General features: G+C 39.6%; 2 protein-coding genes across 11 annotated transcripts in view; one reads left to right on the forward strand and one right to left on the reverse strand.

The window, feature by feature from the left end:
* Window positions 1–313: 313 nt before the first annotated feature.
* On the forward strand, window positions 314–4,631 carry LOC124185694. 5 transcript variants are annotated; one of them, XR_006871436.1, is made up of 4 exons: window positions 314–424; window positions 650–704; window positions 753–3,580; window positions 3,645–4,631. XR_006871436.1 is itself a non-coding variant. In XM_046576712.1 (3 exons), exons 1-3 carry the CDS (start codon window positions 391–393, stop codon window positions 1,072–1,074), a joined length of 345 nt encoding a protein of 114 aa, XP_046432668.1. In that variant the 5' UTR covers window positions 314–390; the 3' UTR covers window positions 1,075–4,631. The 5 variants fall into 5 exon arrangements, 1 of the variants encoding a protein (XP_046432668.1); XR_006871434.1 differs by having other exon boundaries at window positions 753–4,631; XR_006871435.1 differs by having other exon boundaries at window positions 799–4,631.
* A 258-nt stretch (window positions 4,632–4,889) lies between these two features.
* The window catches only part of LOC124185692 (neuroglobin-like), a 31,768-nt gene continuing 17,357 nt past the window's right edge, over window positions 4,890–19,300 (reverse strand). For all 6 annotated transcript variants that reach the window (XM_046576708.1, XM_046576707.1, XM_046576709.1 and 3 more), the window contains 2 exons: window positions 11,191–11,422; window positions 4,890–6,666 (listed from right to left, as the gene is read on the reverse strand). In XM_046576708.1, coding sequence (XP_046432664.1) covers window positions 6,511–6,666; window positions 11,191–11,422 — 388 coding nt within the window. In that variant the 3' untranslated portion in view covers window positions 4,890–6,510. The remainder of the gene's footprint in view (window positions 6,667–11,190; window positions 11,423–19,300) is intronic.

Consider the following 19,300-nt stretch of genomic DNA (forward strand, 5'->3'; position numbering starts at 1 on the left):
AGATAAGATTATTGACGATAGCACCGAGAGCTAATATCGGAACACAGCCCTCAATACAAGGTGGTGTGAATAATGGAATGGATTGTGCTACAGTATCGTACAAGGCCATATGAGTATTATTACTCAGATGAGGATGAGATTATTTATATACGAATTCATCTAGATCAGGTAAAAATGGGTTCTTACCCCCTAGTAGACCATACGTCGGTACGAGGGACCGACAGCGGATTTCATAGCTTCCCAACTTCTCTGTCGGTACAGTAAAGCGCCTCGGCCTAAGCGGTCAAAAAAGTATGGCAGATGCCCTAACCGCCCGACATTGAACCAAGTCCAGTGACGCAATAGCTGGTAAATAAGCGGGTTTTAATCTATGTTCGATCTGTCAGACCAATGTGTGTCACAGGCGGTGAATTTTTCGTGGATCGTAAGTACATTGCGTCTCCATAAATGTGTGATTACAATCTGTAAAAAGAATAGTGAACTATCAACTGACGATTAGAATTTTATGAAAAAAAATAACTTGGCCGTGAAATCGAAAAAATAATTAATCTGCGGCAACAGTGCCCTAGTACATAATCCTTCTGAGCTAGTATTGTTGATATTTGTGATTTTATTTATGATTGCGACAAACACGAGTCTTTTTTTATAGGTGTGTACATCGTCAGTCGTACTGCAGCCCTTCTCAACGTCACATACAAACGTAAGTAAGTATTTCATATACACTAACAAGTCATTGCGAAAATATTATTTAGTAATTCGTTTTCTTTGTTTACGTTATTCTTCTGGCGTATCATCGAGCTTTGCTCACGCACAGTGGATGAAATCCAACGGGCCATCACTCGGCAACAACAGGAAACTTATGACGATGAGGAATCGCATAGGGTAGTGGGTAATTTACAAGAGCAGGCTGCATTCGACAACGCCAAAGAAGTGAATGATCCTGACGACCCTGACTTCGTTATGCAAGATAACGCGGAAGCAGATCCCGATATAAATGAGGCAGATATGCAGAAGCGCACAGTACCAACGCCTAGAAAAAGAGCACAAGTAGATAGACAGAGTACATCTATTTGAACGCCAGCCATGACTTGGTCGAAAGCAGCACCTGAACTTCGGGGCAGGCATGTCGGTGAGCAGGACTGGCTTACTTGCTATACGCGAGAAGCTCGAGACGCCGCAAAGGATGTTTTTTCCATGATAGAAGCTTGGTCATTACTATTTATTGACGGCATGCTTGCATTGATTATAAAGCATACGAATGAATCAATACTGCGTTGGATTGTGAAAATGACGATTGAAGCGCAACAAGGTAGAGAATTCGTCAAGCATATGTATTATGATGAAACAAATATGGCAGAAATGAAAGCTTTTATTGGTCTCAATATCATGGAGGCATTTATGGAGTATTAATGACCGCCGTACATTCTTTGTGGGAGTCTGAGTCAATGTCCTTGTTCACCGCAGATATTACACTCCATATGAGCACGTGATTATCGATGAGCAGCTACTCTCTTTCCGTGGAAAATGTCCGTTTAGAATCTACATGAAGAGTGAACCTGCCAAATATGGCTTGAAGATTCTTATGATAATCGATAGTAAAACCTATTACATGTTCATCACGATACCATATGTCGGAAAAGTGGATACCGTAGGTCGAGAGAGTGTCCCTTCATATCATGTCAAACTTCTAATCGAGCCGATACATGGAAGTAAGCGCAATGTTACTTGTGACAACTGGTTTATGTCCGCACCTCTTGTAGAAATAATGATTGAAGAGCCTAGTGAATCCTAAAATCCGTGATATTAGGGTGATATTCACGTAATCACTCAAATTCCACTCAACTCATCGGTGTAGTTGTAAAATTTTTCCACCACGGTTTTACTAAAATTACCCTCGGAAAATCGACTCTGGTATCATCAAAATATCATTATTTTAATTCACTGGCGATCTCCTATTTTCCCTAACTTTATATAAATTTTTCATATGCACGTTACGTTCGTGGACGTCGTTTACTCCCGAGCGGTAAGGAATAAACTGGTTCGACTTCGCTTTTACGTCCGGGGACAACCGGAAGTTGGGGTTGAATAAGGGTTGAATAACCGTTTGGATGTTTGAGATATCAACTATGTATTTGATTGAATAATTTGTGGTATAGTTTAAACGGAGTGTGTAGTTCACAATATCGGTAAAAAAAACTATACGTGAGATTGTTGAGTGTCGAAATAGAATTTATCGTACCGAATGTTGGAATGGTAATGAATCTGAGCTAAAGAGGAGTAGACGTAAGGTGCGCAAAATGGTGGGGAATAGAATTAGCAGAGTTGGCAAAAAGCGAGTGGCGTGAGCCAAAATGGAAATAGGAGGACGGGAATGAGATGATAAGGTTATTGTAAGGATCGTGGGAGAGTAACGAGATGAGGGAGACATGTGGCGATATGCCGGACGTAACATGCAAATCTTTATGATATAATTCATACAGTATCGTTGGAATTAGTTCTTTGACTAATTTTTTTTTGTTTATAATTTTGAATAACAGTTTTTTTTTCTTGCGTCTTGAAACATCAGCAGTTTCTAATTAGAATAAATTGCTTTTTTCTAAGATACAATTTTTTGAAAAATTACAAATATTTTGGATATTTTATGAAAACAATTTCCGAGTGTCCGTTTTTTCTCTCCACTAAATTCCCCCTCCCCTGACCCTCCCCTTGTTGACCGCGCCAGCTGTCCAACAAAAATTTGCGATATATATCTTTTGTAAGATTAATTTTTGCCAGCATTCATTGCGGATCGCCAAATTATTGTGCACACGGTAAGTTCTCGGGCCACTTCTCCGGGCGGAGTTACAGCAAAAATCCGCGTCTCAGTGCAAAAAAAAAAAAACAAAACAAAACAAAACAATAACTCGTATTACGGTGTCGATGACACATTAAAAGCGTGTCATAAAATTAAAGCTTTTATCGGAAAATTCTACTTGCAACATGAGTGGCTAACGAAACTGTTTGGGATTACCGGTGAAGTTTGCACTGCGATAAATCGCGCCAACGTTAATCTTTATTGTGCAGGTAATGATATAACCATTAGCGAACTGAGCGTAGGTGATATTGATTATACATTATTCCCGTATTACACACCGCGTGTACTGCAAATTTACACTCGTAGTTTCGTTGACCACTAAGATATACTAGTTCGTCTGAACCATAAATTAAAAAAATCATAGAACGAATATTTAAACGCATATCTTGGATCCGTCGAATTCAACGTGATGTAATAAACAGATACGATTGGCCGTTAAAAATGCTCTACCATTCAAACAGTTTGCGTCGAATTTACGACGTGTGGTGATCTAAAATCTGCACCTTGTACTTTTTCCTCTTACAATTAGATGTAGTTACCGGATGCTTACGCAAGGGTTGTTTTCTCCGTACCAACTTCTTTCCCAGAGACTTTTTTCTTCGGGATCTCGAAACGCCTCTGGGTCTCCACAAACGTCCTTCTCGACGGTCCACAGTTCTCCTGTTTCTTACCTTATTAGCGGTAGAGATGCTTGACCTGAAAACTTCGAGGCTGAATAACAAGAAGGTGAAATAAATGGAATGTACACGGGGTTTAATCCCATCTAGATCGTATTAATTTTGATATATAGGTATAATATGCAGAATACCACGATTGTTCACCTTTACAAAGCCCCTTCGCTTCCAGAATAATAATCAGCGGAAAGCCCAGGGGATGTAATACAGACTTCGCCTGTATAAGAAAAAAAGAAGTTTTTCCACATTTTGTTAACAGCATTTACGGTTGAGAATCTGTGAGCAACGCCTTACCATTGTAAATATTTTTTATGAAACTAAAAACGAACAGTGCAGAATAAATAACATGATATGTTTAAATATATTATATATTTCGTCATAATATCGATCGATCAGATACAATAATACATTTTTGGACCTGTATAATTAGGTAAACATACAGAGGTATACAACGCAATCAATTGGACATAATTGCATTATACATTATAAATACTAATAATAAACGTCATAGTTTGTTCTGAAGACTTTCGGTTAGTTGAATACAGTGTTTATTTTATTTGTTTATTTTTCGGAGATGAGAATTAGGTACGTAAGATAATTTACCGATAACTTTAAGCGCGAATACCTCAAGCTGTTATTACACGTATGAAATTACAAGTGTAGAGAGGTGAGTCTTTCGGGTCTTTGGAATGTTCAACGCGTTTATAATTCACGCACCTCCGCTACAATCTTTCTTTCCAATTCTTTTAAATACATGTACTGGAAGATCACGCGTTACGAAAATCGCACGTACAATGTTTGTAGGAATCGCATACAACGTCTTTCTCGCTCTCTCTTGCCTTCTCTTAATTCTTCTCTCTTCCTCCCTCAGTATTTCGGCGTGTGCATGTGTGTAGTAACAGCTTTAATACGACGCTCATCAATGATAACTCGAAGAAAACGCGATAGCGACGTTAGAAGTGAGGATGAAAGTATCTTGCTTTTTGATTTGTGCGAGAGAACAAAATAAAAAATACATACCTACATGTATGTGTGTATAAATAAAAGATTGCTTCAAGAGATAAATTCGGTAGAAACGTGACATCTTCACCACGGTGACAACACTTGTGAACTAAAAACTTGAAACTGGCGAGAAAGTAGTCGAAAAAACAGTTGTAGTTGTAATTAATTGTAACTGGGAAAGTTCGAATTGTTGCGTATTTTTACAGATCGGGATTTTCCATAATCATTATACCGAATCAAAGGTAAAATCAATTTGTCGCTGGTATCGAGTATCGCAGTTGAATCGTGTTACAGGTCTGAAATTAAACGTGTAGTAAGAATGGATATAACCTGGACTATCTAATTTTATGGGTATAATGTATACACATAAACATCCAATATACATAATTTTTAATATAAAAGCTGGAGGATAAACGTTGGATGCGGAGAGTTGGAATAATTACGACTTGACACAAATCAGCGGGTTGTTATTTTAACTCATAAATCAATATATCCGACAAACAAAACGGTAAAACCTGTCGAAATTAATCGAATAGCCAGATCGTTGACTTACTGCATCCTATATCTTCGAACTGTCATTCTTTACTATATTTCTTCAGTTACTGCAGAAGCGAAGATACCGCAGGCCTTAGATTTTTTAAGAATTTTCACCGTGAAATGGGGGATATTTTATGCCTATTACTGAAAATCAGCGTGGCCAGTATGACAGTCACAGTTTTGGTCCTAGATTAAATATATATAAATTATACATACGTATATGTATATTTTTTATTTTATTTATTTTTTTTTTTCATGGAAATTGACATGTTAACCGGGATGCGCTTGCTAAGAACATCGTTTACATTTATTATATAACTTACTTTTATATACATATTATTATATAACTCGATCATTGGATATATTTATAATTGGCGGGTTATACAAATGTACTTTTGTTGTTTGAGAAGAATAATTAAACGAGTAAATAAACAAACCAATAAATAAATAAACAAATAAATAAGACGGGGAAAAATGTAGGTGATGGCAACAAACACGTCGAATGAGGATAATCGATATTTTCTTTACATACCTATATAATATATCTACGCACATTGTTATCTAGTGATGAAATTATTTGGTGCATTGGGTGAAACGTGAAAGAAAAACAAATGAAATAAAACGCAAATAAACAATAAATCGTTAGCAATTTTTTGAGAATAATTACTGTTCCTCTCACTCGCTCGCGTCGCATCTGCAGGTATTATTTTACGCCCGTGTACAAGCTCTAATTCTCCCACGGTAAAACGGGGGGTGTACAATTTCAAATTTTACCCTGGATCCCATTTACGTGAATAATTCAACGTGAACGAATCCGGGCGAACACCGAACACCGAATACTGTTTATATTATTATTCGTGATTCATTTCAACGCCGCGGCATAACAACGGGTGTATTATAACTCCTGCAGCGCGATCGAGTTTCGTTTCCTCGAGCTTGCAAATCATTTTTTCGCGAGATGTTCGCAAGTCGTTATCGCGTTGTAAGGAATACTCGGCTGGTGATCATGACCATTCGAGAATTTATTATACCTTGAATTACGAGGAGTCGAATAAGAACCGAAATATGATTCGTTTCGTTTTCTGTTCTTATATATGTTCATACTTATACTCGTATGCTTGACAACAGTTACACCTGCCCCTTAAAATTCATACCTCGACTGCACATCGATATTTAACGAGCTGTAAAAATCTTCCTTCCGCAGGAATTTAAGAACGAAATGTGAGCGAAAGTCAGAACGGAAAGTAAGAACAAAAATCGATTCTTTTATCGTAAGTGGTTATATCCTGTGACACATTTTCAGTTCTATGCTTCGAACGGCGTATTTAACGTAAGATTTCTCTGTGCTTTTTCCGGCTGCTGCTGCCGCTGCTGCATTTCCAGTCGAAGTAGCACGAAAATTTTCCATGTCCTAAAACGCAATTCGCGTTCGTATAATTTCAGCTAGGAATTACCCTTGTCATTTTTCGCCTTGTCAAATCCATCGATCAGCGTCTCGATGATGAATTTAATCGTCAGCTTGTATATGTTCTCCACGTTTTCCGTGTATCGGTCCTCCAGGGTTCTTCTAACTGCCTCTAAAAACGGTGCCTCGATTTTCTGCAACAAAGTCACACCATTCTTCAAATTTAACACATGTCGCGATAATTATACGGAGTTACAATATACGCGGAGAGCGATGAAACGAGAGCTCGTATCGCATCATATTTTTTTTTTTCTATCACCAGGAAAAATCATTATCATGCGAATAAAGGTGTAGGATTTCCGAAATTCGTCTTATATATTCTATCCATCCTCGGAGATAATTGACGACAGTAACAGTACCCACTTCGAATTGAATAGACGATCACATTTCAGCAAAATATAGACTGGCTTGTACGACGAATTTGTTAATTCCAAATCGAACGTTGGTCTGACTATGGAATTTTGTAAATCTTTGCAAGAGTTGCAAATTAGAGTGAAAAAATTCTGTTTCAAGAATTGTGAAAAAGTATCGTAAACAAGTATTTTGTCCGTTTGTACAGCGGTGGCTTCTTTTTCGAAAACAGTAGCACTTAAAATCGGTAAAGATATATATATATTTTTTTATTTATATATTCTGTTCGGTGAGGAATACTGGGGCAATTTTTTCCCTCCTGCTGTGTATTCATCCCGCCGTAACGATGACCCTTTTTCCGCTCAAACCTGAAACCGAGAGCCGGGAAACGCGTCCCTGCAGTACACTGAAATATCTATTTCCATTTCGGTAAAGAGAGAAAGAGAGCAAGATAGAGTTTTGTTGCGAGTCGAGGCGCCGGTCCAAAGCATCCGACTTGGGTCGATAAAATGCCCCTTTGACATAATATACGCGTATGTCAGCCAACAGCCGCAGGAATTTCGCATGATATCGCGTGTACCTTGCGTGTCTGCGTATAAATGAAACGAAGGATAAAGATGCGGGTGCAGGCCTCGCGTTAACGTAATTTTCCATCCGTCAACGATCGAGAAGTTGGCGTCAATGCACCGACGAAGGTTTCAAATATGGAGAGAATCGTGTATCGGAAAGGTATACAGAAAATCCGCATACCCTTAAGGACGTGCAAGACGTACAGTTGGGTGGAAAAAGCGTGTTGGAACAAAAATGTTATCTTTCAATTCGTCTATAAATTCGTAAAAAATTCTCCGTAGATGGTTTGAGTTAGACTTAGGGAAATAACACGGTATTTACTGTTAAATCACATGTTGAAGTCAACTGTAAATTATGTCGTTTCTACATATCTGATTTTTCTCATACCAATTGACGAGCTGAGGGAAAAATTCGGCGGGCTGATTAGTCGTGTATTCATTTTATTTACGATATCGGCCACCTAAATTGGATAAATTATGTCGATTCTTCGGTAAAAAATAGTAGAATAATTTGATTTCTCTGACGTTGTTAATAGCACAGTGCGTACAGTTCAATTCCCATGTTTAAACATGTATAATATTTCTGGATCACTGGAACTTTTCTAATTATATTTGATTTGATGGTATTTAGTTACACTTTTTAAGGGGATATATAAAATGAAATGGCTAAAGAGGCGGGTGAAGTTCAGGAATTCATATCCCCGCTATCAATCATTTAATAATTTCATTGGTGTTTGTTTTATTCAGTCTCCAAATTAGAAGTGAATTGGTTGAACCGTTTCGTGATATCACGAGCAAAACGGAACAGATCACCTAACAAGATGGTCGACGTTACTGTCAATAACAACGGTTCTTATCAATTGATTTTAATGAAGAAGATATGTAAATTATTTGAATAAAAAAAATCCCATTCTAATCGAATCATTGATCGTCGAGATATAAGTTTTTAACGTACCTCTACTCTTCCCCTCGAACCTTGTTCAGTCATGTTTTTGTTTCGACACATTTTTGAGTAGACTGTACGTCGCATGCATCCTCAAGAAGAGAATTGAAGCCACTGCGCCATAATTTCCTACCTGTCAAGTATATGTGTAGCCTGTATCGCGAAAACCGTGTGTAGATATATTGTGGCTACGTCGACGTGGCTTTTCGCACGGTTATGTATAATATACTGTTTTGCGGGAGTGCAGCGAGGCACTTGGGAAATGAAAACATGGAACTATTGCGACAGCAGATCGAAGAACATCGTACTCGAATCACGTTTTTGCACGTCAAAAACAACCGCGACCACTCGAGGAAACGTTCCATTGTTTTCGGTATCTTGATTTATGCGAATTATCATTTGTGTTAAACGAAACCGCGGTTTTCACAGAATTTTCAGAAAAATTATCGGTTAATGTGAAAGTATACGCGAAGCAATTGCATTTTCGCATCACAGGCTGTAGATCGAAAAATTAGAGTATCGCAATTTTTCAATTTCTTCCTATCTAAATTTGAATTCCTTTTTTTCAACCTTCACGATTGAAAAATGATGGTCTTTCACGTGCTTAAGCTATTATTAAATGTCTAGAGCAATTTACAAAATGGAGAATATTTCACGTGAGTCGATAATTAGGATTGGTTTAAAAAAAAAAAAAGTTGAGAACTGTCCGAGTTAGTTTGCAAGTTTTATTTTTGAGGGGATTTAGCTCTGATTGTTAAACATTCACAAAGTCAATTCCATTTAGAAAAATGAACGACATAACGTTATAAAACCCATGGTAAGACTGACAATATTTTGAATTACATCGACGAGATTGTTTATCCAATACAAGTGTTCTAACGGACGCGCGTAACAACGTCTTGGACGCTAATACCAACAGAGACTAACAGCCTGCGTCGTTCACATTCAAACTAGAAATTATTAAATAGAGAAAAATCATTATACACGCGCGTTAAACTCTTTCACAAGCTCACATAATAATTTATGCAGGACGGCCAGCGCCACACAGTATCTTGAAAGTCATTCGAATCGAAAGCTTCTAGAATTAAATTTACATGGTAATCGTGCGGGGAGAATCGTCGACGATTACGTTTTTTCCATATTTGGCACACAGCCACTATCCCTACGACTGGCATTGTTTTTCGAATTAATTATCCGCTCGTATCGAACGAACTTCAACGTCGCACATTCAAGACGAAACGCCTCGAAAATCCCAGGCAAACAACTTTCATACAAGTCCAGTGAGTCGTTTAATTATGACGAGCTTTTTACCGATTCATCAAACTCTGCAACCCTTCGAACTCCTCGTACAACCTTTCAAGCCATCCACGCCAGAGGTTTTACCGATAATTGTAATATCTGGCTATGCCAAAATCGACGAGTCGAAGACGGCACATGCCATCAACGTAATCAAGGGATCTGTATTTGACGGATGTGTCAGGGGAATGCGAATGACATTGTTAATATTTTAGGCGGATCGACAGAGCTGCGTGACGCGTTGCAGTTACGTCGTAACTACGGAAGCATTACTTTTTCCTGCAGGAAAATTATAGTCTCTTACTTTGCCTCCTTAAATCGATTGAATAGGGCCCATTCCAAACCCCGGCAAAGCCGTGGGGTGGTGATTAGGAAAACTCTTCGATATTCACCATTCCGTATACCCGGCTTTGATTAGATGAATGCGATGCCAGAATCGGGCACGTGAATCTGCTGCTTGAATACTTCGGCGAAAGTGTAATTTACCTCGAGTTTGGGCCTGAGCTTTTCGATATGTTTATAGCTGCGTATTACATATACGTGACTCCGAGGTGAAAATCGCGAAGGAAACGCCTATATACGTGGCTTTCTCAAGGCAATCACTCAATTTCCGGTTTCGATAGGCTGGAGCATTTTTTAAACCGTTGGAAACAAGGTTGCTCGAAACTCACAGAGTTCTTTCGCCAAAAAGTTTTTCTAGTCTATTGAGCTTGAAAGTTTTTTAAAAAAAAGCTTTTTTTCATTTTTTGTCAGGGAGTAATACTTGCATATTCCGTTCTCGAGTTGTTATAATTTGTGAAACAAGGTTGAAAATTCAGGTAAAATTGAAGGAAAACTTGTAGGAAACACAAGTGTTTAATTCCGGATGATTTTCGGTCATTCTTCACCTATGAACTGAGAAAATATAATTCTTCGTTCTGAAACAACTTTTTTTGTTGTACCCAAAAACAGATATTTATTTGTCCCAAACAATCCGTTTTCTCCGCGTGTAAGTCATGAAAATTTTTCTACAACTGGGTACGGCGGAATCAATTGGAAGAAAATGACTAATAAAAAAAAAAATCCAAACAGCCAACGTTCTTTGGCGTTACATTTGAAACTTCTTTAATCTCAAAGTTCATAATATCGTGAATCTCAGTACACGTTTTGAGGTTTTCTGAAGACAGGTAAATTCACTTTCATAATGTTAGAAAACAAGTCCAGTGAGTAGTTTTTTTACTTCGGGTATTAAATTAATGCCCCGCCAATTGGAAAGAATGGTTGAATTCGTTTAATTCCAGACCGAATAATCACGAGAGAATCAACGCGTTGTGACTAATGAGACACCGCGTCCTGGCTCTCGGTGTCTTCACGTATGACGAGCAACTTTAACGATGTGCCGTACAACTGACGAACAGTCTATTCTTTACCGCCGTCATTGTTTGGCACGAAACAGTGAGCGTGGAGCACGGAATCAAAGAATGCAGCTTATGGCGAGGTGAATGAAACAACGTACTTACCCAAAAGTACTCGCGATCGAAGCCGGGTATCTTCGTGTGCGAGGCTCCGACTTGGTGAAGGTAGGTGAGAAACACGTCCATGTCGTCCAGCCCCTTGATGCCTTCATCGAGGGTCGACATGACGGTCGTCGCGTGCTCGGCGAGTTCCATGCTCGTCGTCTGTTGTTCCTTGGTCTTGAGGTCCCGGAACTTGGTGAACATGTTCAAGAGCTCGGCGTTCTCCTCGAAGAGCCTGAAACCGTCAATGTTCGCAATTTTGACATACTGGAACGAAACGTGACCTCGTTCTACCCGGGCTTATGAGAATTTTACCGCGTGAGTGGGCGCTAACCTCATGTTATTCAAATGAACTTCATCCGAAGCGCTCTAACGCGCTCCCAAATGGGACCATCAAGACGAAATCAACATTTTGCCAGCTCGCTCTGGGCGCCCTTGAATTTTAGGAGAACTGTTTACTACCTTAGCGTACGAACGCCGTCTTTTGCCACTTGAAAAATTGCTCGCCCGACCCAACTGCGTCTCTTTTAAATTCAACGATTCGCGACTCTGCCATGAATTTTCCTTTTAGGTACTCCTGGGAAAATCGGCTTTAATACTGATATTCAGGCAAGCCACCACGGTTTTATGCTGTCGGCTATAACTTGTAAGTCGCAAAGTTTTCGTGTGTTTTTTAACGTCGATGGAAAGGTAGCGAAAAACTCGCATCTGCTGACACAACTGACAGGTATCAACGATTTTGTACAACATCAAAATAGTAACGGATATTTTGGTTGCCTAGTCAGTACCGAATGAATTTTGATTATTGTCGGTGAGATTATCGGTTGATTATATTTTCAACTGTAATTTACGACAAAGTGTCAATTGACGTTATAACCATGGTAACTCTCTTCGAATGATGTTCTAAGCAGTCGAATCAACATGTAATGTTATTGATTTCAATTGGTGGAATTTCGCGGGCTACAAACTATCAAAATGTTGTAACAGTTGGAATGGAGAAACGATTAGTTAATACAAGACCAAAATGTTTAACTCCGCTAATTATACACCTCTAGCAAAATGCTGTTTGTCGAGGCAATTAACAAGACGCGCGGGTGTTGCATTATCATAAAATGTCGCAGCGACTTGCAGGCTGTCGGGAAAATGTCAGAATTATCATATTTTTCGGCAACACTGATATATGTGGATGATAATTTCAACGTAGCTTCTGGTTTGCCTGTCGCTTCGTTTTAGTCACTCGACACCCTTAAATCAGGCGTTCCAAACGACCAAGGGGGGAAAAAGTTTCGGCTCCGTTTTTTTGCCAGGAAGAAAGTAACCGTCGAATTCCTCCTCGGCCGAACCATTTCTCAAACGAAAAATGGAACAAGTGACAAGGCCTGGCACCTGAGCCTTTGAAGCCGAGTCCACGTCTTTGTCTCGTTTCGGGTTCGAGCTGACTTTTGTACCCGTTGAATTCAATCCCGAGAGACAATCGCAACTGGAGTAATCCCTCGGTCCTGCTGATTCCTTCAGAGACCAGCTGCCGAAGAGCGAGCAACAAAGACGGAGGAACGAGCAGCAAAGAGCCGCTTTTGCTGTTCGGTTTGTAGCACGGTAAGCCCTTCAAATATCGCGTCCTCTGTTCTTCACGAAAGCGACAAACACTCAGCTCACCCTGTCTAATCCACGAGGCTTCCTAACTTTTATATTACCGCGAGTCTCATAGGGATTTTAGAAATAATTCACTTTGCAAATCTTTTACTTTACAAAACACTTTACTCGGAAGCAACTCGCTGACCGATCCTCTAATCGGCTCGAGAGCACTTCGCTATTTCGTTGCTGCAGGTCTAATTAAAACTTGAACGAATTCTCGCTACAGTACAGAAGCTGGAATTTTTATCCCGTTCAAAACTTCTATTTCTTGTGGCGTTGCATCGTATCAACATGTAAATCGGAGAACACCGTGTAAGAAAAATCTGCTGATGTAAAAATTATTCTTCACTAGTCCACATTCGACGATCTTGGCACTACATTTTTCACATTGTGAAAGCAACTCTTGCGACTGATTTGTAAGCACACCTATCCGACGACTTGGATGTTTATCCCGGCACTTCTTCGCTGTTCAATTTTCATAGTTTTGGGCAAAGGGTGGATGGGGTGGTGGTTGGTAAGGCATAATGATGGCAGTTCGACTCCCTCGAAAGGAGCGAGAAGACTGTGACAGTCGAGTAAGCACAAAATCGGTGCAGTTGATGCACGGTGGTTCGGATCAGAGACGTTTGAGGGAATTTGGCGAGGCTCTGGATGCCCGATGAAGCGAGAGGAACTGAGGAGGAGAAAAAATATGAGCGTTAAAAAGCGTCAGCTTTACAACCTTGTCCCAAGCGACACGGTACCTGGGAGGAATTGCAAAACATAATTGAGTGATGTACGAGCAGTCGCGAGTGATACATCACGTAAAATACAGATAACACAGCCGGGTCCGTAATCAATTCCCTACCCTCGCTATCGTCGCGTTCCCTTAACGTCCCTTTCAACCCTCTCGGTGCCCCTTTCGCCATCCCTTTGTCAGCGACGGAGAATCGATTTTGACACTGATACGAAGTCCCGAACGAGAGCGAACGGGTCTCCGACTCCGCAGGGTTGGAGATAAAAAGTCGAAAAAGGCATATTATGACGTACAGAGCGATACACGTACCGCCAATTTGTCATATACGTGAAACCTTGAGAATGCCAAGGGTTTGACCCAGAAGGTTCGGGGAATTTGTTGCTTGACAAAAATTTTCTGTCACAGTTGTTCCCTCCTGTTTTCTTCCGCGTTCTACCCTCCCGCGGGAGAAATGACCTGATTTTTTTTCTTCTTCAGGGTGCGTACAAGTTTTCAGTATTTCCGAATATGTTACGTAAGTATGTGCGGTGAGTTTTTCTAACAACGAAACGATTCGTGCGCCTGAGGCGGGCAACCGGACTTACATTTTGCGTTCAGGTTGAGCACCGTATCCCACCGAGGCCATTTCAAACGTCAAACTGAACTGAATTTGATGACAGTTCTAATCTTAATTATCTTGTAATTGCCATAGTTGATTACCGAATTCAATTTTTCATCAGATTACACATTTCCTAATATTTAGATTATTTTTACAAATAATTTTTGTCGCTTGAAATAGCCGTAACATGAGCTGTAACTCCGGTTGCCTGCCTCAGGCGCATGGACCGTTTCGCTGTTAGAAAAACTCACGTTGTATAAAAACATTTCGTGTCCTGAATTTTAGATAAAAGACTCGTTTTATTGGGACAAAACTTGGGTGTATCACCTATATTATCTGGAAATGTACCACGAAATTTCAGGCATTCTGACAACTTCCGGTTACGAAATAACGGTTAGTTGAACTTTGATAAGACTTGTATTTCTTATGATTTCCCTTAAATCTCTATAGAATTTGTCGTATTGCGATCGTTGGTTGTATTGACTGTTTGTGTAGCTTATATCATGAGCTTTTTGTCACGGTTTCAAAAGAGTAAACACTCTACGTTAAAATAAAGGAATATTACGGTACGTATCATCGTTTTTAAAAATTTTTCTCCACCTATCGGTTTTTCTCTATTGGTAGTCATTTGATTAGTTTCTAACCGAAATGAGGCTTAAAATTCGCATCAGTTTTGACATGGTATTTTTGTTTAATATAATCTCCAACAGGATGTAGGAATGAATTATTCTCGCGCTGCTCATCCGGCGTTAGCTGTTTCACTTAGCGATTTTTAAATCGATGCCCATCCCGCTGTAATTAGGGAACGACGAGTGCGTACTTTCGCGATAATCTTTCAGGGGGATGGCAAACGGCAATTTTTTACCAAGCTTCAGCAAGTGTGAGAAATTCGGGTCGAGGGTGCAGATATGAACGTTTTATTGAAGGCTCCTTATTTTTTTCCTATCCTTCATATACAGAAGAAATGGTGCGAGGAATCCTTTATCGACCGCAAGACCATCGCCTTCGGCTCCGTCCACCCATTATTTCGTCGATGAACGAATCGTAGAATTGAATTTCTGCTCCACGTTGCCTCGAGCGATGTATTAAATTCAAAATTCCGTATGCACAGGACGCGAATCCCATCTTGTGCAGACAGTGATATACACGGTCGTTGGATCTTTTCCTGCTCTCTCTCTCTTTCTCTCCATTGTAAACCAATTCATCCTCCGTCTGTCTGTCTGAGTTCTATTTCTGCTTGCGATTCCTCTTTATAAGGTATATAACACGCGAATCCGAACGACTATATCTACGTACCTTATAAAAGTAAAAAATGTTCCGCACAGTGTAGTGATGTAACGATCAGAGTAATCCATTTACTGGATTCAATACCCTGTGTACTCGAATTCGTATAACAAAGTTATTTCCAATCGATAAGTTTCCAATCAATTTTAGGATGTACCGCTTTCTGCATCGCTATACGCTTAACTGAATACTTTCATCGGACGAGATTTATTTTAATTGAAATATCTATCTGTCGATGTTTAGTTGGTTGAATAAAAAATTGAACTTTATTGATCAGTAGTAACAGATTTTGAACCTACGATCTGTCGTTTGATTGTTTCTAAATTTAGGGTAACTTCTAGCTGCATTGGTTACTGTGTAAAGAATATGTTATTGGATATAAAATGAAAATGAGTTCTGTAGCTGTAACCAGAAAATCTATTATGTATTTGTATTCTGTTTGATTACGGTCACTTGTACTGTATTTTCTTGTAAATACGGCGATAATTTGATGTTGGTGGGATGATAAACTGATGTTGAGGTCTTATTGGAATGAAAAAATGTAGTCAACTGTACCAACGGAACATATTTAAAGTTACAATAACCGGAAAATCTAGTTTCTTGACAAACACTAAACAGTTACTTATACCACATTTACTGTTCATAATTCCAACAGTATTCATACAGCTATTCTAACAGTACGAATGTGACATTATAAAATTTTCTATCGTACCCAACTGTGACAAATGACATTTTCCTCAACGTACAAGATTTATCCGCGTTTAGACTTTACATCAAGCAAGTCGTCGAGTATTCAGAACTTCTCTCGGCTCGTCAATTTTCGTCAATCGCCGCTGAAAAGCTGTAGATCGCTTTCGATCGTCCCCGGGGATAATCATTCCCAGCACAGCGACTGGATCAAGAGCTTTGACAAACACGGTCGAGAAGCTCGAAAGAGTAGAACGAAAGCCCTCGACGCAAATAGCTCGACCGGCGGATGAAAAACGCGATACTGCGAGGGTGGAAGAATTAAGTCGCGATAAAACGGGGCAGATTTTTCAGGCATCGTTGTTCGATCGGCGAGCTTTTAGCCTCGGCTCGCTCGTCTGGCCGAAATCGAGGCGAGCATTGATTTAGGAGGTTGAGTATCATGCCTCGGCCATGGGGTGAATCCGGCTCGGTTGGTGAAATGTTGAAAACGTACCGCGGAACAAAGATGAGGGGTTGGAACGGGGGTTGCGGTAATAAAGAAAGCTGCCCTCCTCGTTATCTGCGGAGAAGGAAACCGCTAACAACTAACGGTCACGCGATGTCTATTTTGAACGAGAAAAAATAGGCTGCTTCCTTCCCTATACATACGCACGTAGCACCATGCTGAGCGATAATTCGTAATCCACCCAGGGACCGGCTGATAAACTTAATATATATTAATGCGCGTTCGGTATGTTTGCGATACACGCGTGTTCATGCATGTGACGTACGTGCATACAGGTTCAACGAAATCGGGATGGACGCAGGGATAATCTGACCAATACATTACCTAATACCTTTTCGAATGGAAACGGATTAAGCTCGGAGCGTGGTTACTAAACAGCAATTGCGATCCAGCTTACGTCGTTCAAGCTTGTTCGACTATGGATGTTATACGTGTATAAGGTATAAACTTCCGTTTTGGGATTTGCAACTTCTGGAAATCCCTCCTCCGCAGGTCAAAACAGGCACGTTGTCGTTTTCTTAGGGTTTTTCAGTTGATGGGAAAAACTCGTCGACAAATTATCTTCAATATTTTCACTCGATATTTACCGTTCAATATTTCCATAATCCGAAATCTAGTCAAAAAATGAAATAGACACAGAATAGAAGGGTCAGATTGTAACGGATTTTTAAGGAGCCGAAAATCTGATGCGTGGAATTGCGCGATATAAAAATGTCAAATGTAGGTAGAAAAATCAATGTATAGAAATGTGAAAGTACATACTCGTAGACAGTCGCAGTATACGTGTACAATAAATGATTTGAACGGTTTCATCTTTTGGATTTCTATACTTTATCTTTCTGCATTTCGATTTTTACATTTTGAAATTATGTGGAACAGATTGAAAATTCGATGTAACGACCGTTCTGTTATATGGTCATTCTACCTTTTGACCCCCAGACGAAACTTGAAAACTGTCTCCTGAAACAACGGAAAATTGTCTTATCTGGATAACATCACGCGTATTCGCCACACGAGAATCAATGTTTTAAAACTTGCGGTATTCTTCATGGCTATAGGATAAACTCAAGCAAACCAATCTATTTCGAGCATCACTGTCTGAAATCAGTTTAAATTTGGCCCAGCGTTTTTCACCGCGATCACGATCAACATCATGCCGTATAAAAAGAAGTTGACGTTACAAGCGAGGGGCCATTCGCTCAAGGAAGTCACAAATTTAACAGTTGAGAATCGAATAGTAATTAATCAAAGGAACCCGAACGACTGAAATATTTATTGGCATAACGAGGAATCAATCGATATAACTGATAACTGCGGCGAGATTTGGAAGTAAAGAAAGTCGTTGTAAGTTTCACGGTAAACGGCAAATTGCTTTAACGCATTGTCATTCTTTCGATTTCTTTCGCTTCGGGCCTTTTTCTTGTTTTCCGGTTTACCTAGTAATTTGATGTGATTTCCTGTGATTCTATCCAATCCGGAAATCGCTAAGAGTGGACTAAAGCCCTCGGAAATCACTGAAATTGGGTCTTGGAGTGGAAATCACTCGTTACACTATAAATCAACGAAAATCAATATTAACGAATTGAAGCGATTACGCGATTTCATTTCCAAGTAAATTTGTCCCTCGGTTACAGGTGATCGATACAATGCATTTCAATTTGCATGTACAAAAACATCTTCGCTACTCCTAGTTTGAACGTAGTAATGAGCGTGACAGTCACGAGCGTGAAATTCGGCAATTCGACCCGTGGATTGAGTGACCCAGACTCAAAAACAGAAAGAATTCCTCGAGAGGAATCGGAGCGTATAAGGTTTGACAGATTGAGAGGAGGAAGCCCGAATCTCGACGGTTGGCCCGCAGAATCTTCGTCGTCGAGGGATCCGCGAATTTTCCCTCTCCGCCGTTTTTGCTCACTCAGCACTTTTGGGGGGAATTTACCCTCGAACTCGTTACTCCTCTGCAGCGACGATGAGTGCCAGGGTCGCTCAGAAATCCGAACACACGGGCCGATCCGCAAACGATATGTTACGGTGCACACTAGGGCGGTTGAAAAAAAGCTCCGTCTCCTTAAAGTGTTAGTGATTGATGTAAAAAAATCATCCCAAAAGATGTGCTCTCTAACTCAAGTCTAACGTAATTTTTATTCCCCATTCGTTGAACGTGGGAAAGTTTAATCTTCGTTTGAAAGAAGATTTTTGTTTGAAGATTATCGATTTTTCCCAATATCCGTTTTGGGGTAGATTCTCAGGAACTACCAAAAAAACGCACTTTATCGATATTTTTAGTTTTGCATACGTATGTAATGCAGAGGGGATAAAAATAAATTGTTTTTACATCTTTGTCTGAAAAAGTGAACATGTACTATGTCCTGAAATATTTGAAGTAAAATGAAATTGGGATTATTATTTAATTGGCATAAATAATTCAGAGTACGTACAATATATATTCAAAAACTTGAGTTTGCTGGAATATTTGTAATGATTCGATTATGATCCTATTTTCACTTCGCTCTAAAAATTTCAGGATATACTCCAGAACGTTTACCCCTTCCACAAAAACAAAACCAAAACAAAAATGTTAGATATCTGGTATGGAAACAAATGGTAGATATAATTAAGATACATTTAAACTATATGTTAATTTTTTTGCCACTGTTGGACAGTT

The sequence above is a fragment of the Neodiprion fabricii genome, chromosome 6 (genome assembly GCF_021155785.1).
Source record: "Neodiprion fabricii isolate iyNeoFabr1 chromosome 6, iyNeoFabr1.1, whole genome shotgun sequence".
NCBI classification, from domain to species: Eukaryota; Metazoa; Arthropoda; class Insecta; order Hymenoptera; family Diprionidae; genus Neodiprion; species Neodiprion fabricii.

Excerpts from the sequence above, each read along its gene's own strand:
- LOC124185694 (XM_046576712.1), top strand. The coding sequence starts at position 391 with ATGTGTGTCACAGGCGGTGAATTTTTCGTGGATC. Across the intron at positions 425-649 it reads CGGTGAATTTTTCGTGGATC|GTGTGTACATCGTCAGTCGT; the intron begins GTAAGTACATTG and ends CTTTTTTTATAG. Across the intron at positions 701-814 it reads TCTCAACGTCACATACAAAC|TGGATGAAATCCAACGGGCC; the intron begins GTAAGTAAGTAT and ends GCTCACGCACAG.